General features: G+C 45.8%; 1 protein-coding gene across 2 annotated transcripts in view; it reads right to left on the bottom strand.

Annotated features, from left to right (window-relative positions):
* ARRB2 (arrestin beta 2) overlaps nucleotides 1–23365 on the bottom strand; it is an 893685-nt gene that overhangs the window by 438904 nt on the left and 431416 nt on the right. For both annotated transcript variants that reach the window (XM_069646588.1, XM_069646589.1), the window contains 2 exons: nucleotides 11510–11647; nucleotides 10355–10438 (listed from right to left, as the gene is read on the bottom strand). In XM_069646588.1, coding sequence (XP_069502689.1) covers nucleotides 10355–10438; nucleotides 11510–11647 — 222 coding nt within the window. The remainder of the gene's footprint in view (nucleotides 1–10354; nucleotides 10439–11509; nucleotides 11648–23365) is intronic.

Genomic DNA, 23365 nt, shown 5'->3' with positions numbered 1-23365 from the left:
GCGACAAGGTCCAAAGACGCCCCAGCAACAAGAAAAAATGAGGAAGCATCTGCAAAAGACAAGCAGAATCGACATAACCCCAGATCTAGCCGAAAACAAAAATCGGTAAGGCCTGGAGCTCAGCCTCTTAGAACCAAACGTAATTTCCTTATTGAACAATTACCAGATAACAACAAATATATTATATTAAACAGAGGATTTTTGTTGCAACTTCTCAAATGTATTCCTTCCCTCAGGAAAGTCAAAACCAAGGATTTAGCGAGGGTAGAACCATTCCATCAAGGGAAACTAGCAAGTGCCTACCTTCATGTCCATACGAATTGGGCAAAAACCAGACTAGCAGAGGCAGCCGAACACCTTTTAAAGCTGGGATTCGACTTGTTCGAACTAGAAGAAGGTGTGCCTTCTTCTACGCGGCGCGAATCATCTGAACAGTTGGGATTAAATACACCCCCGCATCTTGAAAATGTGAGTATTAAAACGAAGTTGTCTAAAAGAGATCTGGAGGACAGAGGCTTGGAGCGACAGGTTCGCTCTTTTGGAAAAATCAACGCTGCTCTAACAGCAGAAATCCAGCAGACAAACCGCTACGATTTTGGGAGTCAACGACCCTGGGGAGAAACCACAAGAGAGGAAGTGGTTTACAAAGACCCGTTGGGAATAGGAAGACGCCCTCGCGGCCCTACGGCCACAATCCAACGGACAATAACCCAATCTTTGGGTAAGGAAGGCTCCGACATGAAGGAAACTTCAAAACAAGCCTCACTGTTGCAATCTTGGGCATGGCTACCAAAGGCTCTCACACAACATAAGATTCAATAGCAATCCGCCAGCCACATCCTCACACCCCTTCCCATACAACAGACACGGGGAAAAGAAGTGCTCTCCCTGGGGTCATGGAATACGCGCGGTTTTCAACATCTGACGAACGAAGGGGATGTAAATTTGAGATGCTTGGATATAATCTGCTTACAAGAGACCTGGATGATGGAACGTCCATCCATCGATGGCTACGACTTGGCCCATGCGCCAGCAATCAAAGGTTCCCTTGGGCGCCCTTCCTCAGGCCTCGTTACGGCAATCCGGTGCGGCTCAGGACTACAACATCTAAAAATCTTACATTCATCCACTTACTTGCTGGCCACAGAAGTCAGCTGGATAACTGGCAAGAAGGACGGGGGCAACTTCAAAACACAGCCCTTAATTATTATAAACATCTACTGGAATCCCGCAGCCTTGAGCGATGTCTCTTTTATTGCCCTGTCTAGAGAGACCATTAACGAAGTCCTGGTGAACAATCCGGAAGCACTGTTGGTTATCTGTGGAGACTTAAATGCTACTTGGGTGCCGCTCGAAGTAGTAGAGCATCCCCCTCTCTTTTCATCCCTCAGAAACAAACGAGGGGACAAATGGTTATCTTTGATGTCAGCGTGCGACCTGCTGAGTGCAGGTGATCTTTTCTCTAGACAAGGGAGACCCTTTACTTGGGAAAGAGGAAATTCACACGCGGACATTGACCATATCTTCATTAGTAGACATTTGTCTACTCTTACAACATCATTCGAAGTACTAAAAACCAAGGAGAGTGATCACAACTTGTTGGTGTTAAAGTGGAAGACAAACCCAACTCACAGTTTGGTTATGCCTGCTCCTGTCGAGGCGAACAGCCAACAAACACGTCTAAAACTGACAGCAGCTGCTATTTCTGCAATAAAGCTTCAGTACGAGAACACAGGCAAAGAACAAAAAGAACAGGAGTTTCTGCGATTACCAGATTACCAACCACTTCTGTTACCTTACAGGTCAGACTTCAAGGGTCAGGGACGACAAAACAAAGTCATCTCACACGAGTACAGTAAAGAACTGGTTTTGAAAAGGCGCCAATTAAGACAAGCAAAAAGAAGGGTGAAAGCATTCCCTACGCCAGAAAATCAGGCGCTCTTTATGCAAGTGCAGAAAACCTATAGAACATGGATTAAACAACAACGGTGTAATCTTTACCAAAAAGACCCGGAAGCCATGCTAAAATTGGTCAGTGGTCATCATCCAAGAGAATTTTGGGCTTTAATTAGATCTACGATCTCGCCTTTCGGCGAACCACTAACAAACCCAATTGGTGAAACTGTTTGGGTAAAATTCTACTCAAACCTTTTTCAGGCACCCATATACTCGGGGCCTTCACTGGAAAATACAAACTTGGAACCGTGGGTTGATCTGAGCAATAAAGAAGAGATCATTAAAACACTTCGTAGGCTTAAACCGTCCAGAGCCCCCGGCCCGGACGGTGTTACAAACCTGGACCTAAAACAATTTCCAACAGAATGGTCTGCATTGATCAGTGGCATCTTCAGACGATGCAAAAAGGCCAGACAAATCCCGCTCTCATGGACAACCTCAATAGTCGTCCCTATCTTCAAAAAGGGGCTAAAAGACGATCCCAAGAACTATCGTCCTATAGCTCTCTTGGACACGATTGGGAAGGTGTTTGGTTCCTTACTACTTCAGCAATTTCATCGATGGTTCGATAACACAGATCGCTTAGACCCATTTCAAACGGGTTTTACCAAGAAAAATGGCACATCCACAAATATTATGTTTCTCAGTGCGCTAAAAAGTAAGGTGCTAGCAGGAGCTCCAAGAGTGTTCCTGGCCTTTATCGATTTGGCGCAAGCCTTTGATCAAGTCAATCGAGCAAACTTGTGGAGGAAACTGTCCCAGTGGAATTGTCCAGCAGAAATACTCCAACCAATTCAGGCATTACACAAGAACACCAAGCTTCGCGTTAGGTTAAATCAAGCAGGCTTGTTATCATCTGAAATTCTGGTTGACAGAGGAGTAAAGCAGGGATGCCCACTTGCTCCCGCACTTTTTATCGCTTACCTCAGTGATTTCAAAGATTCAGAGCAATTAATTTGCTCCTTTCCACCGTTATTGGGAGACTGCAAAACTACAAGGTTACTTTATGCAGACGATCTAATCCTAATGGATTTGACCCCAATCGGTCTACAGCGTCAGCTTAATAACCTTGCTGCTTATGTCTGCGAGAACAACTTAACCATCAACGTTGCAAAGACCAAAATCTTGACGATGGAAAAATTCAAACGGCGACAAGAAAAATTATCCTGGCACTTGGAAGGCAAGGTTCTTGAGAAAGTGTCAACTATAAAATACTTAGGAGTCACCTTGGACAGTTCTAGAACAAATGTAGCATTCCAGATGTGTCTGATAGACAAGGCTAAGAAACTGGCAGCACAGGCGCGAGCATTAGACAGAAAGTACGGGCGTTTTTCTTTGCTTCCAGTGATGAAATTTTACCGTACAAAGGTAGTTCCATCAATCACCTATGCAGCGGACGCTCTCCCTCATGTGCCTTTCCATTTATGGCTGAAATTAGAGGGGTACTTTTGGCGCATGGTTCTGGGGTTGCCAAAATCCACATCGGCACCCTTAATCAGAAGGGAATTCGGTTTACTTTCACTGCAAGGATCTGTGGAGATTAAATCTATGATGCTCTACAGGAAAATGCTGTTACCCGATTGCCCTCGCGTGTTAGCGATGATCCACGCTGAGGTCAAAAGGACGCGATGCTTGGAGCTAAAATCTTGGGAAACAGCAAGAAAAGCAAAACTACTGGAACTCCATTTCTCGGAACAAGAGCTGGTGCGAAATCCTTCAAAAATAAAAAATAAAATGGCAGAGTGTGATTGGATAAAGACTCTGGACTTTGCAGAAAAAGCGAAATCAGTTCAACATCTCCCGCCCTATAACAGCAAATTAAACACGGTCCCCAACTATCGGAGCAGGTTCCCAAACAAAGCTGCCAGAAACCTGTTTTTGAGAGCACGTTTAAATCTACTGCAGACAAATGAGATTCTGAAACGAAGAGGACTGAGTGATTCAGATACATGTCGTTTTTGTAAAGATAGCTCAAAAGTCGAAACTATTCGGCATTTGCTTCTCAACTGTCCAGGTACCCAAGATATTGGTGAAAAGTATCTGCAACAACATCTTCAGGCATCCTACATCAGGGAGGAAGAATTCTGGTGGGGTCGCTTAATGAGCGGAGAACGAAATACCTGGACAATCGCGACCACTCAAACCCTAAAGTCCATTTTGTCTTTATGAATTTCCTTTGTTAAGAGTCTTCTACTTTGACTGTAAAAGTGTCCTCAAATCAATTTTTCTACTGATTTCTTCAACTATGTTTTGTAAAAATCATTAATTTGATTAAATCAACGAATAAATAATAATAATTATGTTAGTACGGGAGATTTGCTGTTGAGCAGGACGGTGGGTCATTCCAGAAGGTTCTCTAAAAGTGTCTGGTATAGGTGCCTGGTGATGTTGGCGAGGTCCCACTTTGCGGAAGTTGGCATATCTAATCTACCGGAGTACTGGCTGGACTTTAATTTGGCAAGAATTGAGGAGAACTACATCCACCATGGGGCGGAGTTAGCACTGGACTATTTGGCTGGCCTCCGTAAGTATGAGGCCTACTTGCATCAGGCTTTTTCTCTGGGCTCGCAGAAGTCCTACTTGCTAAAACCTACGTTACCTATCTTGATTAGGTTCATACTCGCCCTTCAACTAAACACTACCTGTCTTTGAATATACAGGTGCTTGGGAGGGAATTCCTCGGCTTGAAACGTTATGTAGATTGTGTGCTAAACAGATTGAAACACCTCACTACATTCTGACCCAATACGGCTCTTTGAATCTGGAGTATGGGAAAGCTTACAACAACATTAACTCCCATACTTCGGATCAATTCTGGAGTTCAATTTTCATTGCAAAGTCATTAGTGACTGCTTCCTCAGCCTTTCACGTATGGAAACCGGTTGTTTGGGAACTGTCCCTTGAAAGAACATTTGAATTGTTTTAAGAGGATTATTACATTTTTGTATGGATTGATTTTAATTTGCCTCATCGTGATGAGATCTATGTCGTCATCGGATTTTAAAGTGTGTGGGGCTTAATAGGATATATGTATTGTATTTGATAGCCTGGGTGTCGCATTTCGCTTCTCTGTTCAGAACAAGGGGAGCATCAGAGGATGGGGAAAATAGGTGCTGAACCCTACGCTTCACAATTGAAGAGTTCTCTATGGGAATCGGGGCACAAGCCCATAACCGGGCCCCTGGATCAGAAGGGATACCCGCTGATCTATTTTTGGCCCAAATTGATCTATGGACACAGGTGTTGACCATAGCTTATAAACACATGTCTAATGTCTGGCCAGCTCCCAGTGACATGGAAATCAGCCATTATTTTTCCGATTTTAAAAATGGAGATCCCGCTAGCCTGATACCTTTTCGACCCATATTGCCCCTGGACACCCTGTTCAAAATCTTTGGAAGGGCCTGATTGGGGCATTTAGAGTCCTGGCTCTCGGAGGGGACAGTCCAATCTGCTATTCAGTTTGGATTCCGTCTGGGGCTAGGACCTCCTAATATCCAATTTCATGTTTTACAAGGAAGAGGCGGTTTATCTTGCCTTTATGGACCGAAGAACAGAATTTGACAAAGTAGATCAAAGTTGTGGGCCATGCTGCAGTCCTTGGGGTGCCCAAAAGAAATATCGGTTATGTTGCGAGCAATCCATATGGATAATAAGGCCCGTGTTCGAATTGGTCTGGAGGAGCAATGCACAGAATGTTTTGAATTCTCAGGCTGGCTGTCCGGCAAGGCTGTGTGTTTGCACCAATACTGTTCACGCTATACATTAATTGACTCTTGAAGGCCCTGGTGGACACAGGCGCAGACGTCTTTCCGGGTCTAGCATATGCCGATGATACGGTTCTTATGGCCAGAACCCCAAGGGCCCTCCAGGCTGCGATTGATGCCGGATATGATATGGCATTTATAACGTGCCTATACCCAAGTGTTTGAAACCTACGTTGCCTTTATGAATAGTCTGAGGCTAATAATCTATTCCACCAAGTCAGCGGTGATGATGTGCATAGGAAGGATGAGGCCCGCTAAGATGCAACCTATCTTTAGTTATGGGGAATTCATCCCAATGGTCAAAGAATTTGTCTACCTGAGGCTGAGATTTTCAGAGGTGGTTTCGGACAATGCCCATATTAAAAAACAGTCTCTGAAAAGTATACAGCAGGAATTTCCTGCTTTTTAAGTAGGTGTCAGGGCCAGCCCCTAAAACCAGTTCTGAAGGTTTATGCTGCTCAGACAAAGGCGGCCACTTTAAACGGAGCTCCATTTTGGGGCCACATGAAGGCGGCTGAAATACAGGTGAATGAAAATAAGTTCTTCAGACAGCTCTTGGGCCTTCCGGGCTCAACCCCTTGTGCCTCAGTTCATATGGAATTGGGGATTGACTACTGGGAGGATCAACGGGCCGCCGCCCCGAGCATATTTTGGCTACACCTTTGGGCAAACGAGCATGCAACCATGTGCTACTTCATCATTAGGAGCATCATGGGCAAGGAAAGTTGGGGGAAAATCCCCTGGCTGACACGTGAAGGTGTCTTTGTGCTCCAGCAATATTCAGGTTTGTTTCCCCCTAGATGCATTGTTGTTACCCACGCAACTGAGTGTCAACAAGCAGGCCCTATATCAAGGGGCTCAGGAAAAGGGGGGGCACATGGAATGCGCAACCTACTGTGAGAGTCAACACATGGAGATAAGTAGGGTGTCTGAGATCCAGCCCTACCTTATGTGAAGCCTGAAAAAGAAGGAAAGATGGCTCATAACACGGGCAAGGTTCGACTGCCTACAGCTAAGGGGAAACACTGTAAAGTGGCCCGAGTTCCCAAACGACCCTCGCTGTCCAGCATGTGGGGCAGAGAGGGAAGTTTTGAAGCAATTTGTATTGGGATGTCAGACGGTCCACCATCCTGCAGGTGGTTAAGGCCACTGATATCTGTCAATACAGACCGGCTCTTCTCTTCCTCTTGACGCCAGAGTCAGTTCTGACAGCTTGGGCCCTCATATCCTAGTAGCTGGAAAAGGGTTTTTTATGCAAATAGAAAATGTTTTTACTGTTTTAGGAAATTTGATTTAAATTTTTGCTTTTTTATGTCTGCACTGTTTGACAATGGTAATGTTGTGTTTTAAAAGTGTGATGTAATGGTAATTGTTAATCCCTATTATGTGTATGTGATGCTTTTTGGGTTTTATGGATTTTCAATCCGAATAAACTTTGATTTGGTATCTTATTTCTCCTTTTTTTATGAATGAGTAGTGTAAAAGATCACTACATGCAACCAAATGCACTTAATAAAAAATAAAAATAAAATATAAAATATTGAGATGTAGCAAGCACAGTAAATGCTAGTATAGAAGAGGATTATTTTAAGTGAATTTAGGAAGGAATCCCTATTACTTTCATTATGAATAAAAAATAAAGTAATTTCTTCCTAAATGAATCTACGTGTGGGAGGATGGTAACAGGGGTCTTATATTGATTGTGGATGTTGGATTAGCTGTAAGAGCTTTCATTTGGTTAAGGACATTGAAAAATGCATGCAACAGAAGCGCTAGCAATGCCAATGCATGTTTTCAATAGTCCTCATTGGACAAGCATGTTCAGTGATTTAACAGTGAAGCTCAGGATTTTTTGGGCACATCAGCAGTGAAGATCTCTGCGTTCGACCACATCCCTTGCCCCAGTACGCCATTAATAATCTGTTGCATTACTCCTACCAACTGCTTCCTCATCCCGAATAGCAATCCATTGCATATCCAAAACCTCCCGCTTCCCAGTATCCGATTAAAAATCCATTACATTATCCTAAGCTCCCTCTTCTTAATACCAGTATTCCATTACCCCACCTCTCTTCCTCCCTCTTGTACCCCAATAATTAGATTAATTGCCCCTGCATCCCCCTTCCTCGTCCCAATATGTCACTAGTAATCAGTTACATTATCGCCACCTCCCTTGTACCAGTACTTCATTGCCTCCACCACCTCGTCCCAGCACCCGATTGCCCTCACCACCCTCTCCTCAGTACCCCATTAGTAGATTGATGCATAAACTCTACTTCCCTCATCCTCGTTCCTGTAACCCAATACTAATGTGTTACCCAAGTACCTGCCTCTTCATGGTCTCAGTACCCCAATAGTATTCCAATACACAGAACCCCATTAGTAATCTGTTACACTGCGGTCACATGCCTCTTCCTGGTCTCAGAATTCCATTAATCCATTATATTACCACTTAACGCCGTCTTCCTCATCCCAGGACTTCATTAGTAATCAATTGCATTGCTCACACATGATATATGATGCATTATTTAACGCATCCTCCCTGTGTGTGCAAAGATGGTCATTGTTTTCCTAAAAGAGGGGAAGGTACACATTCTCAGACCTCTTACTATACATGTGGCCAATAATTCCTTTGAGAACAGCGATGTTACCGATGGAAAATAACTTTAGATTGTATACCAAGATCTCATTTTTTTGTTCTGTCAAAATGATTAATGTCCCCCTAAAATCTAATTCTTCTGATCAGTGAATAAGCATGTTTCTATTAAAAATGCATTAAAAAAATACAATGGATATTTTCTAGATGATGACATTTGGAAATTGTTGCATACAATAGGTGTTGTCTTTATTTCTTTTTTTTCTTCTTTTATTACAGATAGGAATTGTTATCCATTTGTATTTGCAACTTGGAGACCCTGAAAAAGCAGATTTAGTGAAAAATGTGTCGGTCTGGCCACTTAACAAATAAACTGACTTTGCACCAATCTATACAGCAATCTGTTCACAATTGAATTGCAAACTCTTAATGCACTGTGCAGCATCTTTAGAGCAGTGTTCCGGCCTGGTCTGTTGCAGGAGTAGGCTTTCCAACAAGTTTGGAAGCAAGAAGAGCAATATGGACGTAGGAGTACCTCTAGCTTAGTTTTAAAAATACTGTTTTATGTACTGCATACACACATGCATACAAGGAAACGAGCTCTTTTGGTTACAAAGGAGCATATACAAGGTAATATAGCAGATAAACTAGTGCAGTGAGCCTCTTATAAAGGTGAGAGTTGGAAAGGCAGGATGACCGGGTTTGAGAAGGGGTATATTGGACAAATACTGGGAACAATACAGTGCACAAACTTCAGTCAAGTAAGTGTCCGCGGGTAGGCATTGACCTCAAACTATTAGTTTGGTGGGGAAAAGAGGGCAGAGTCTGGTGAGCAGTGAGGGAAGTTGTATGTAATAAGGCTAATTAGGTGATAGCTTAGAAGCAAGAGGAGGCTTTTTTATTTACTTTTCAATACATCGATGTGGATCGCGTTACTAATTGCAGAGGGCATGGTGCTCCAAGTAAGCGGGGCAAAACGAGCGAAATAACGGAAGTGAGAGAAAGTACAGGGTGGGTGAAAAGCCGCAAGGGTGGTGGTGGAGGAGGCAGAACGAAGGCTGCAAGAGGGTTTGTAGGGGACGAGGATAGATACGGCGGCGCCTTACCATGACTGGATTTATGAACTAGTAGAACTTTGAACCGTTATGCCTAGTTAGCCAGCCAGCCTGCTGGCAATAGGAGAAAGTAGGGGTGACCAGAAAAATACACCAAAACCAGAACAGAGTGAAAATGGAGGATTCTGTCTGTTCTGAATCCACAGAATGTCCCAGAAACTAGCCTCTGATTTAGATTGCCTGTCAGCTCTGTGCCCAACAGTCTTAACCTACTAGCCACCCCATCAATACAATAGGGGCCTCATTAGGAGTATGGTGGTGCAGGAAAAAAGTAGCAGCAACAGAATTACCACCACTCTTCTCACTCCGCCATACTAGGAGTTTGGCCCTGGAGTGGAGGATTTACCTCCAGCATCATGCTGGAGGTAAATCCTCCCACTTTTTGCTGAAAAATAGGCAGAATTACGGCCGCAGTAATTCTTCCGGAATGCCCAAAGAAGTACTATGGGCTCCAAATGAATGGGGACTTTGTAATTCGGTGTTGTAATTCCACCGAACCAATTGGTGGTAACGGTAATTCCATTGGGTGGTGTACCAGCGGATTTACTGCTGGAATAACGGCCAACTCGTAATGGGGCCCTAAGTCGTTAGAAGCCAGGAAAGGAGAAGTTAGTTATAAGTAGAATCCAGACAGACAGACAGACAGACAGACACACACACACCCATCCCCCCCCCCAAATTGGCATTAGCAGAAAACTATACCTGCCACTTTAGTGCAGGCATAATTTTAGGACTCTGTACAATGGATATTTACGGGAAACGTTCCTTGTGGAGGCAAAAATTAAAAGTCAAAATTGAAAATAAAAATGTAGTGAAGCAGCCAAGTTCACAGAAACATTACTTCAGGAAAAAAGAATGGGAGGAGTCAGGGAAGAATGTGTGAAATTAAAGGCCGATATCAATAAGTGTCCAGTACTTACCCTCCACGAGACACCACCAGCTTCACCTTCACTCTGTACGACACCAGAATCCCCAGAACCTCTTTGTTGGCCCCTTCTTTAACTCTGCAAGACAAGAGCAAAGACCTTGAGACAGTACAGATATTCATCAGACACCTGCGAGAAACTACTGATAAACGTCACCTTTTGACACAACTTATATGAGAATGGATTTCAAGCCTGTAGCCAAACACCTAACCTGGTCAACCTCTCCTGCCATAGTACAGGAAGCAAGGTTGAAAGCCAGTGCTATTCTTGTTTCCTGGAAGCCTTTCCCACCCTCAAGTCCCCCATTTCCTTAACGTCCTTCCACATGGCACCCTAACCACCCCCCACTCCCATTATCCTAGCAATGCTTCGTACTGTGTAACTAAGACGTTTGTTTGCAACAGCGCCTCGATGCCCTTGGGCTGTAGTGCGCTTTACAAATACAAAACAAAATATCCCAATCAACCCATGCTCCCCTTCTCCATATAGTGACCATCCATCCCTCAAGCCCCGATCCATTCATTGGCCCCAGCGATCTCACACTTTATAACTGCCCACATCTACCCAACCACATAATACTCTTTTCTCCAGTTCTCCAAATAATTTCTCCTCTATATGCCCTACCTGGCTACCTCAATGTGCAATGCAGAGCTCAGAATCTGTCTCAAAAAAGCACTCCAAAGATCGATCTCTTTGTTGGCAAGACAGAAGGAGGGTGGCAAAAACGTGGGTTGTTTGCTATGATCGCTAGTAGACAGGATTTAATTTGGATTTGAATGTGGGGTGAGAATGGGTGGAGTAGGGTGTAGGAGTAGAACCTAGATGGATTGTAACCAGTTCCGAGATGGAAAGTTAATTTTGGGATTGAGCCAGCATGGTAGAAGGAGGCTTAAAGGGTAGTACAAAAGAAAAGGGTAATAGTTATACATTTTGTTTAGAACCTAAGTGGTGATCAGGTTTTTGCCATAGTCGAACAATAATTGTGAAGCTTCTCTTACTGGCCCTTCATCCATGGTGACTACAGCCAACGCCCTTTCTAATATACATATCCATGCTAGGTTGCCATTCTACCACTTCAGCCAATCCTGATGGCTCAAGTATAGCCCTTCCTTCAATGACCCCCCCCCGACCAAATGTCTGAACTCTTACATTGTGCTGGATGCTAGGTTTGTATCTTCATGCTTCAATTTGCCATCAAGCGCTAGGCCACGTTTCTCACGATTATTTGTTAGGAGGGGTGTCAAGGTGTACACTTTACAGAAGGTGGAGCTGGCAGTCACCTGGTCACTAGAGGGCAGAGAAAAAAAGAAAGTTAGTATTTATTTTAAATATGAAGCTCCACATTTCTAAAACCAGAACCGAAGCCCGGCTTGTGCTCAGAGCAAGCTGTCTCTGAAGGGGAGGAAGGCAAGCTTTAATTTAATGTTAGAGAGGACAGTCATCAAACCTGCATTACAGATACAAGGCATCAGAGGCTGGACCTTCAAATGGGCAGTTGAAAAATCAACACTTACAAAGAGAAAAAGTGCAAGTGTCCATTTCAGTACCTAACTGTGCATCCGGTGTGTGGTTGCAAAAAAATAAGACACATGGCCATATTGGCACCAACAAATTCAGTACATGGCCATACCAAACAGCGCATGTGGCCATGACCATACCAAAAACAATGAAAGTGTGCAGAGTAATGAGCCCTACCAGGCAGGGTAGATTTTTAGAAAGCTAGTTTTGTATTAGGTCAGCTGGGTATAACCAGGGATTTCCTAGATAGTGATGTTCCTATAACGCCAATGCACAGTGCAACACCCTGTCCTTTTAAAGCAAACTATACCTGGTGAACCCCCATTTTATTCAATTTGGTGCATTTGCCTAGCAAATGTGTCTTTTTGGTTGTCAGTACTGCGTAGCATGGTCATATCCACCCAAAAGTAGAAAACTCCCTCCTCACTTAAAATCATGGGCATAGCACTACCTAGAATGGATTAGTACTGTCCTCTTCCCTTTGAAAATCTGTGAGCAGTACACTCTAGAGATGCCTATCTCCACAACATCTCGTCAATATGCACTGCTATGTATGTAGAAATTGCTTTAAAGTAGGAGGGTTCGTATATTTGTGTCAAAAGTGTCCAGAAAGACTGACGCTCTGGAGGATGGTAAACTTCTTCCGGACTGCACCCCTACGAACAGTATGCTCACCAGGTCACTAGATGGAATGTCAATGGCCGAAAAGAAAAGTATCCGCAAGGACCTGACCCGGGGCTGGGGGGGGGGCGGTTTGGGGGAATGAGGACGGTAGCTAAGGGATGATGGAGAAAAACAAAACTGCAAGGTCTAAATAACAAATACAACAAAGCAATACGAGGAGCTAGAGCCAGGTCCAAAAACCAGCATATCCAAGAAGAACAAGTGGTAATACAGGGTAAAAGTCACAATCCTTTAGAGGGACAAAACTTAAGCCAGTTCCAGAAAGGGTATCCAGGAGTTGTTACCGTCAAAGTCAAGACAAGTGGTGATCCAGAGGAAAATCTAATAAACGGGTGCCAAGGAGCCAGGAAACCAAAGCAGAAAGAAAATGCAGGAACGAACACACAATTTGCGGGCAAGGATCCATTGTTTTGCTTGTGTTTTACTTCCGCGTTGACGCAATCACAGGCTTCCCAGGCATCGGATTGGCAATATGTCAGGAAGCAAGGTGACGTAACGGCTGCTCTTGACTCGTAGTTAACTTAAAGGCACATGGTCATGCATTCACCAAAGGAGCCGACAGCCCTACAGCCCGCGGGGCCTGTACAAGCAACCGTTTTGGTGTACAGCGACCGGGTCAGGCCCACAAAGGGGTCTAGCTTGTAAGTAGCACATTCAGTATCTAAGCATTCAATTATAACTGCCTTCTCTTCCCAATTAATTTAATCGATCAGAGAAAGTCAAGAAGATGTTTAGTGAATTCATCTGGCCTTGCAAAATGTTTATTTCAGGTCTTCAAACGTCTTGCAGTGGGATGGGTAAGGAAGAGGGTTGAGAGAGAATTTAGTTTTCAAAGTTTGGAGAAATATACACAAACAAGAAATTATTAGGGTCTGCATGCATATTGCCTCATGAAAGCAAAGTAAAGCTAAAATAACTAGACCTTTATGGACTCTCCCAGTTGCCTGGGACAAGAGGGATGCTGTAAGGGGTACAGAAGTAACGCTTCGACACAATGGTGGCATATTTTTGGCTATAGACTTTTATTAAGTATAAATGAGTTGGAAAAATTGATCTCTGTCCGTAAACCTACGAGGAGTTTCCCTAACAGGAAACTAGTGAAATGGTCAGGAAGTCCAAAACTAAAAAGTGTGCCACTGTTGTGTCTCAAAACCTACTCGTGTTTTCAACCAACAGAAACACCCCCAGTCTCTATGGTAATCAAAAAGTGATGCAAAATGATGTTCCAAAACACAAGAATACAAAGCTAGGATTATGCTCCTTTCCCCTAGACTACTAATCTTATTTCACTGGGTAACTCACAAGGAACTGTTTCTTGTTTTCACAGTTCTTTATCCTAGCAGCTTGGTGGGCTCCGCTACCAAGCATAGGATCCCAGTGCTAGGGTGGTGTTCCTTTCCCTTAGTAGTCCCATCTTACTTCCGCTCCTTTGGGCTTATGAGCCCCTTTATACATTTTGGTAAAGTGTCACCTGAAAAGATGGGAATTGAGGATTTGTAACAATTTATCCAATAGGGAATGCTCGGCTGGAAACAATGAATTTTTAACTTCCTCTCGCACATGGGTCAGAACATGGTCGGAGAAACAAACAAGTTTGTATCCAGTGCAGTCCCGTGCAATCTTCCAACACTGTATTAACTGGGGCCTATGGTGGGACTCATCAGCGTTCTGAAATGCCTTTGCTACTGTTAGGATGACCAGATTTTCAAAGTAAACTGGGACAGGGCTCTAACATTAAAGTAGGACTACCTTTTGACAGGGACGGCCATGACAACACTTAGTTGGGAAAACAAGGAAACAGAGGGATTCCAGAATTTGTCCTGGACATAGATTTCGATTTACCTGAAGTGCACAACACAAAGAAGCCTCAGATCCGACTTATATTCCAAGCCCGTCCTGTGAAACAGTTTCCTAAGTATCCTGTGTTGCGCAATTGATTAATTCTATGGCTGTAAATTGAATGTTTGATGGTACAAACCCGCTTTGAGTGTTACAGTAAAATCACAAATCCTAACATTTATTTAGTGTTTAATAAACATTTTTTTCACGAAATAAGTGCATTGCAACCCACTCTGTGCGAGATTGTGCTCATTCATGCCAGCAGCGCAACCACTAAAGACCTTTCCCAAAAACCAGGACAGCATTTTTAAATGAAAAATAAAAACCTGGTAAGTAGGGGCAGAACACCCAATTCTGGGGCAGTGCAAGCAAAACTGGGATATCTGGTCACTTTAGTTACTGCGGCGTAGACAAACCTTATCGGACCAAATGCGATCACTGATGGATGCATAAAAATACCTCAAAATATTTTTTTACTTTTTATCAAGAGCTTTGGCTCAGTCTAGAGAAAGCTTCAGGCTCTCCAAATTTGAGAGCGAGCTCCCCATCACCCTGCAAAGCCGCATGCAGTTGCTGGTGAAAACAATACCCTTAGGACCTGCAATTGGCCCCAGCCATGTGACTGGGCTCCATGTAGAGTGACTAGGTAATCCTCCCAATGATGCTCGTAGTGGCATTACGGCCCCTGTTTTACCTCCTTTGTTGTTCCCAGAACTAGTAAGAGGACTTCATCACAACTCCAAATACTCTAACAGCACCATTTTAAAAAACGATGTCTGAAACACAAATCGGTCATCTGTTAACGCACCAGTTGCAATTATAGACAATAAAAACCACTACGAAATGAAAGTGTTTGCAAACTTTTCATTTACAGTTTTACTATGCACGGAAGACAAAAATACATAATTCAATAAACTGCTAGCTTCTCGCATGGTTTCCTCCAAAAGCCCTCACCCTACCCACGCTGCAGACTAGGACAAGGCAAAACATGATGTGTCAACGGTTAGGGATCTTAAGTCTCATTGAATTTCCAGACAAGGAGTGAGCCGTGCTTCCAATACAATATCACATTTGTATTTAGCGGGTCGTGGGAGGTCCCTCTGTCCTTTTTAAGGACTGTGAAATTGGTTGAATTACACATTTTAGAGGGCACAGAAAAAAGCTGAAGGAAAATAAAGTATGTTACAAGAGAAATGGAGGTACGAGGCAAGAAATGAAAATTAATCAAGTATTGGGTAAACGAGGGGACGAAGCAAAGGAGAAAGAAATGGAATGACAAACAACTTCAAAGAATCACTTGATATCACAGTTCTTACCATTTCATATATCTTTAATAGCATATGTTACGGGTACCCAACTGAAGGGTAGGCATTAAATTAGCATTAAAAGCATTTTAGGCTAAGCCGTCTGGAAGGGATTTAAACCCATAATAATGATCTTCCTTGCGTGGACGGTAGTGGCACTACCACTGCCTTGAAAGTTGCAACTGCTCAGATGTAATTGCTCCCTCACCATTCTCTCCCTTCTCCTGACATGGTTGGAGCCCCTTCCCTCAGCTCACCAGCACCCTCCACCCGTGCCGGACTTCCACCACTGATGCGCCTTGCTGGGGGGGTAAAGAATATGTCTTTTGGAACATTTCTTCATGAGGCTGCAATTGACTGAAAATGCACATTTCGATCTTGCGTGCATACCTGGCTTTGCGTGAACTGCATGTAGCGCTCCTTGCATTTCCCACTTGGGTTTTAATTTGTTTTTGCCATTAACATGCCTGATTCCAGTAGGCCTTCTCAGATGGCCGTTTGCTCGATGCACTTTGAATTTGGTTTTCCATCTTATTGGGCCAGCTCCTGCCTCCCTCTCCCATTGGTTGCCTTGGCCTTCTTTAGCCAATGGCTGCAACCGGGAGGCGGGAGCCGGCCACACCATCAAAGGCGCTGTCTACCCGTGTCCACCATGGTATGCCGCATTGCTGCCAGTCCCTCCCTCGCACGCCCCCTTGCCCCTCGTGTGTGTTAAAGTGCCCCCCGCCTTCCCCCTCGTGTATGTGGAAGTGCCCCCCGGCCACTCCCTTGCCCCTCGTGTGTGTGAGAAAGTGCCCCCGACCACCCCCTTGCCCCTCGTGTGTGAAAATGCCCCCTCCCACCCCCTTGCCCCTTGTGTGTGAGGAAGTGCCACCCTCTCACCACCTTGCCCCTCGTGTGTCTGACAGTTCCCCCTCACGCTCTCTTGCCCATCGTGTGTCTGACAGTGCCCCTGGCACACCCCCTTAGCCCCAAGGTGTCGGACAGTACCCCCTTTGAACCCCATCTGGTCTCACTCCCCCTTCCCACTGCCCCCTGTAATTGTCTTGGTTGCCCCTTACTTCCCCTGATTCTTCGCCTCCTCCTGTTAAAGTCTGGCAATACCCCAATTGCGTCAGGCATAGAAATCGTAGCTGCCTGCCTTTTACAGCTCCCCCTTTTTTGCCCCCCCCCCCTTTTCCCCATCCTCTGTCCAAGTCTGGCATGACCCCAATTGCTGTCAGGCATAGTAATTGTAGCCGCCTGTCTTTTACTGTCACCTTTCCCCTCCCCCCTCTTTTTCCCCTCTCCTCCTGTTTTGCAGCCACCTTTCTCCTCTCATAGCACTTACACTTATCATTTGTCCCATGACCTCTGATAGTAGCTTGACTGTCCCCCCTTTCCCTCCTTGTCCTCTCCTCCCATTCCCCGCTGACTACTCTGAATCGTTGTCTGACCTTTTTTGATAGTCGCCTGTTTCCTCTCCTCCTCCCTCTCTCCACACCTCCTCCTCCCCCTGCCCAAACCCCCTCCTTTTATTACTCATGCACTACAATAATTGTCGGCAGGCATAGTAATGTTACTGCTTGTTCGTCTCCTTCGTCCTTTTTCCCTCCCCAACTGTTCCTTGCGCTTGCACCATCAGAAATGTCTCCAGGCTGATTATGATAGTATTTTTCACATTCTAATTTGTTTCAAAGACCTATAAGAATGTAACTGTATTCTTCCATGTTCCTTCCCTCCTTGAAGCGCTTTGAAACACATTGTGTATAGGCGCTATACAAATAAACAATCAATCAAACCAGAGAAACATGGCAATTCCGCTCTCTTCAGGAGAATTGCTGCCATTTCAGAGGCACTAACACTATATTCAGATATTCCTTCCCTTATCAGAAGTAATCATCCCTCAGAGAACACCCGCTCATTAAGATCAAGTTACTCACTGTAGTGACTAATGCACTCCTAGTACATAGTCTCCTTTCCTCTATACTGTATGGGCGTCCACGTACAAGAACAGGGTCTTTAGCCCCGCAATAATCTTGCACTTACCCTTTGAGGGAACGTATTTAGGCGTGTGTAGGCGCGAGAGCGGCTGTTACCGCCCCACAGCGCAACACCTTAGTCTCCATTGATGCACGTTGGGAACGACAAATCTAACTACATCTTTCAACCCTCAGCGGGATGGAGGAAGGGACGTATGGAGGAAGGGTGACTATGGACTAGAAGTACATTAGTCACTGCAGTGAGGAACTTGTTCTTACGCATATGTCCCATCCCCTTTCCTCCATACTGTATCAGCGATTCCTAGGCAGTCCCAAATTTAGGAAGGAGCTAAAAGTTAATTCACGCAAAAAAGGTTCTGGAGAACTGTGTGGCTGAAAGCTGCATCCTCACATGAGCTAACATCCAAACAGTAATGACGGCAGAAGGCGAACAGAGTGGCCCATTTGGCTGCTTTGCTGATTACATCCAACGGCATGTCCTGCAGAAACGCAACTGCCGCTGCGTTGATCCTAAGTGTGGGCCGAATGCCCTATGGAGGTGATTTGTCCTGCGCATTACAAGCATCCGCTATGCAAGACACAATCCATTTGGCTATCCCCTGAGCAATGGCCCATTCCCACAACTGAACTGCTAACCTCCACAGAGGAGGGAGCCTGCCCCCCCACGTCCAGCTTGTTTGCGTAGAACATGGTAGTGCTGTCTGTAAGAATGAGCACCACCTTGCCTTGTAGTAGAAGAGCGAACGATTTCAGAGCCAGGAATATCGCTTTCAACTCTTAATAGTTGATAGGCCTGCTCAAGTCCACGTTGGTCCACCCTAAAAGGGTGGAGTGCAAACCCAGCGTGGCACCCATCCCTCTAAGGACGTGTCTGTTGTCACAATCAGGGAATGGGGAGGAGGATGAAACGGGGCTCCCGAGCTGCCAGTTGAGTCCTCCCTCCACCATAGTAAGTCCTCTGTGAGGGCTGACGGAACTGATATTCTGTCAGGTTGTGCTCCCGTCTCCTGGTCCCATGAGGTTGCTAGATGGAGCTATATTTTTCTCATCTTGATTCTTGCCAAAGGCACCAACAATATGCAGGTTGCTTGCTGTGCCAACAGGTGCTGATACCTAGGGGATTTTCTTCCCAGGAAATATGTTATTGCTGCCCACATATCCCTCCTTTGGTCTAGAGTGGGGACTATACTGGCCTGCACTGTGTATCACTGAAATTCGATGATGGTAATGCTCTGCGTGGGGGTAAACTCTGATTTCTTAATGTTCACTGTGAACGCCAGTTCGAATAAAAGATTGATCAGCACGCACATGGCCGAATTGGTATATGCAGATAAGCGTTCTTCAGGTACAGGGCACAGAGCCAGTGTCCCTGGCAAAGTATCTGCTAGCTACGCTGGAGTTACCATCTTGAATTTTTCTAGAGGTAAATAAAGGTTGAGGTATGATAAGTCCAACAAAACTTGCAAGCCTGCCTGGTTCTTCTTGAATATCGTGAAGATCCTGGAGTAGAATCCCTTGCCCCTGTCCTCCACTGGGACTGTTCACTGCACGGGACTCTATCGAGGACTCCACTACTCTGAGAAATGCTGGAGACCCCATCTGAAACAGTGGAGGAAGGGCAGGGTTGAGAAACTGGGAGCCAAAACCCCTCTGAAATCACAGAAATGAGCCATCGATCTGTAAATGGTGACCCCAGTGGATCATGTGTAGGGAGACTTTCCCTCCAACGGGAGATTTGTGGACCCGGATGGAAATCTCCTGTTTTTTTGGGTTCAGAGGAAGCTGGGGAGTAAGGGGCAGTTAACACCCCTTACGTGTGACTAATTACTGCTTACACCTATGTGGACTAGGCAAACTATCAGGTTGCCTAGTCGTCCTCTCTTGGAAACCTCTGAAACCTCCAAACGACCTAGGCCTGCCTTTCCGAGTGTGGCTGAGCCTTGGAAAATCCTCTGGTTGCTGTTTTAGTCAGGATGGTTAAGACTAGCAGTCTGGGTACAGGTCTTTCACTTGGTGAGCTCTTCGTCTGTCAATGAATGGAAAAACTCATCTTCAAAAGGGAGGTCTAGAATTCATTCTTGGACTTCGTAAACCTACGGGCAAGTGTCCATGCGGATATACCCCTGATAATGTTCTTTTGATATTATGTTCCTCTCGTATTTCATATATTTGATAATCTCTCCTTCCAGCGTCAGCTGCTTCAGAAAATGTGTCTCTATAGAGGTTGTGTCATGACCCCTGGCCCTGGGCCTGGGCAGCCAGGCCATCCGGGCTGCATCACAGTCCTCCATCATGGCGTCAAAGACCCCATCATGTCTCCCTAGACTCTCTTGGAGTCAGTCCTGGCGTCTTAGGCGCCAGGCTCATATGGGAAATCAGAGGACGGAGCCATGCGGTCCAGCATTTTAGGTGTGGTCAGGCCTGGAGGCACCTGGGATAAGCCACACCCAAGTTGGAGAACACGCTTCGTGTTACTCTGCTACTTGCAGCGTGACGCTCACCACTGTCTGTTCTTCATTCCGGGCCCGATTACCTGCAAGAATAAGAACAAGAACACCATTAGTATTCACTTACCTGCTAGTGAGCCCTGCTTCAGACCTCTGCTCCAGAATCCGAACACCCATCAGCTTGGCGCACTCCCGCTCTGTCTTGGAAGCCGCAACCTGGAAGAAAGAAAAACAGAAGCAGCATTAGTAAGCGTTTATTCCTCAACCTGAATTTGACTTGCTTTTGGTCCATGTCCATTCCGGGCCATTCAATGATCTGCAAGAAGAAAGAAAAAGGCTGATCAACACGCAGAAGTGCTAGAAGCCGATTCGCGCAAGACTTACCGCTCTCCATCTTCTTGGCAACACAGAGTCCGGAACATCACGGCGGCCTGCAAGAAAGGGACAAAAACAGGTTAGCACAAGAAAGGCACATAGCGCCACGCTCCGCGCTTTCACTTACCATCTTGTGCACACACCAGCATCATCAGAATTCCTTCCACACCTACAAAAGATAGATATTATTTGGGGCAATTGCAATAATAAAGGACAAACTGCCAAGACAGCAGACTTACCTGACAAACAGAGTCGCAGCAGGTCTGGACTCTGAGGGGGCCGCACCAGTGAAGCAACTAGGCTGCAACGCACCCATCCACAACACACAGAACAGCAGGACGGAGAGCGCAACTTACCCAAAAGCAAGATGAGGAGAGCACTAAGGGGTCGTCGGGTCGACAAGGGAGGTGGGCTCAGGGCTAGAAGAGACAAAGCTAATCCAAACTCCTGTGTTTTCAGACCTGGTTCTCAGCCGAATAAGAGTCCAAGGGAGTGGGTCCGAGGTCGGAAGCAGTCCGGATAGACTGGGTGGTGTCCCCGTGGGTACGAGGTGAGCGTTACAGAACGCGAAGCCTCACAAACCATAATCCACCTGGGCATCATGGAAACCTCGGCAACCGACCGGTTAGCTCAGATGTTGGGGCAGTTACCCGCTGAGGTGCATTCAGCCCGGCAGGAGACCAACGCTTAACGGAAAGAATTGATAGTGGCTTAAGTAGACAACTCCTCCAATCACAGGCCGGACAAGCCCCCATTGCCTCGGAACGTTTCATCGATGCCAGCCCCACCGATCAATCCGGTACAGATCACTCTTCCAGGAGCAGTTCCTTTAGCCCCACCAGAACGTTTCACGTGGGATCCTAGGAAGTATGCAACCTTCATGAACCAGTGTCGCCTCCATTTCCTTTGCAGACCTGGAGCCTTTCCAAATGCTCAGTCACGGGTTGCCTTTGTGTGGTCTTATTTGAGTGGCAGTGCTGCAGACTGGTCTGTACCTTTCATTAGCCAGGATGACCCACTGCTACGTGACTTTGGGGGCTTCCAGCAAGAGATGGAAAAGCTCTTCGCCCGTCGTACTCTTGGACATGCACTGGACAATGAACTCTTGTCCCTCCGTCAAGGAAACCGAGACTTACTAACATACAAAGCGACCTTCAACAGGCTCATGGTCGAAGCAGGGTGGCCGGAGAAGAGAACCACGCTATTTCACTGAGGCCTACGGGGTGAGCTTAAGAACGTACTTGCTCAAGTGGTGGATCCACCAAAAGACTGAAGAATTTATCAGCCTTGTGGTTCAACTGGATCACAGGTTGCAAGACCGAAGAGCAGATCGGAGCAAACCAGGCACTCGCCATATGTTCGTGCGGTCTAAGGACCATGTTCCACGGGTGGCAGACAGTTTGGTGGAACCAATGCAACTGGGAGGGGTAGGACCCCCTCTAACCAAAGCTGAAAGAGACAAGAGAAGGGAACAGCAGCTATGCCTATACTGCGGAAAAGCCGGTCATTTCCTCAAAGAGTGCCCAGTAAAGCAACCAAGGAGAACCGTAGGAGCCACGGATAAGAAAAACACAAATGAAGAGTCGGAAAACTACCAAGCCCAGCAAATGTAGGGGTCCATTTGCAGAGCGAAGAAAGTCAACTACAGACCTCCCATTTTGTGTTGCCCATGATCCTAATAAACCACCAGCAACCATCTAGGATGCATACATCGACAGAGGCGCAATTGGGAATTATATGGACCAGGATCTTGCAGCAAAGATGGGGCTCTCTCTGTGCACTAAATCGACCACTGAGACTGACCACCGTAGATGGTACAGAAATCGCTTCCGGTCCAATATCCAAATGCACAACAGTTCTAACCCTTTTATGTCAGGATGGCCACCAGGAATCTATTGCTTTCAATCCCATCAAAGCGCCTAAGTTCCGGTTGATCCTAGGGATGCCGTGGTTGGTCGCACACAATCCGCATATTGATTGGTTTGCAAGGGAGTTGGTATTTTCCAAAGGCTGTACTCCTACTTGCTATTTCGAAGTCAACAAATACAAGCCCATCTGTCCATGGAACAGCAGTAATAGCCCTGGGTGTGATCGGTACCCTACCAAGTAAATACCAGGATTTTCAAGATGTGTTCCAAAAAGAACAAGCTAACACCTTGCCTCCACACAGAACCTATAATTGCCAGATCGGTCTGGTAACTGGAGGACAAATCCCTTGTGGTCGTATCTATGCGCTTACACAACCAGAGAATCAACATTTAAAGTCCTACTTAGACCAGTACCTGGCTAATGGTTTTATCCGCCCTTCGAAGTGACCAGCAGCATCTCCCCTATTCGTTGTGCCGAAGAAGGAAGGGGATTTGAGGACGTGCATAGACTATCGCGCACTGAACCAAATCAATGGTTAAAAATCGTTATCCGGGGGGCGTGGCTAAGCAGCACACTATGCGGCTGCGTTTCCCATGAGCTCCTCTTCAAAGGGCCCAGGCCATGCTATTATATCTTCCTATTATGGAAATTCCTGCCCGAAATCACTTACTCAGTGATAAAGAGAAGCCTACACAGCGGCAAGCTTCAGAGGACAAAACGCACTATTTAAAGCCTGTTTCGGGAGTACGAATTACGGAGGCACTGGAGCACAAAATGGCGGCGCACTCCACCCAGGGCCGTTACTGAGAGAGGGGCTGGCCGAACCCGCCGTGTCCTTGCCTGGCAATCCTCGCCCTAGAAACTTTGCGATGCGGCCCAACGGGACCCACAGAGGTCCGCTACAGCTTTCCGGGACCGGGGGCGCCCGCTGACAGAGGGCCCAGGCGAAGAGAAGGAGCGGCGCTGAAGGCGGGGACTTGGAGGCGG

This window comes from Ambystoma mexicanum, chromosome 1p (genome assembly GCF_040938575.1).
Source record: "Ambystoma mexicanum isolate Mex_15411 chromosome 1p, UKY_AmexF1_1, whole genome shotgun sequence".
Lineage (NCBI taxonomy): Eukaryota > Metazoa > Chordata > Amphibia > Caudata > Ambystomatidae > Ambystoma > Ambystoma mexicanum.
Note: the sequence above shows the minus strand (reverse complement) of the source record. Positions and strands in the feature narration are given on the sequence as shown.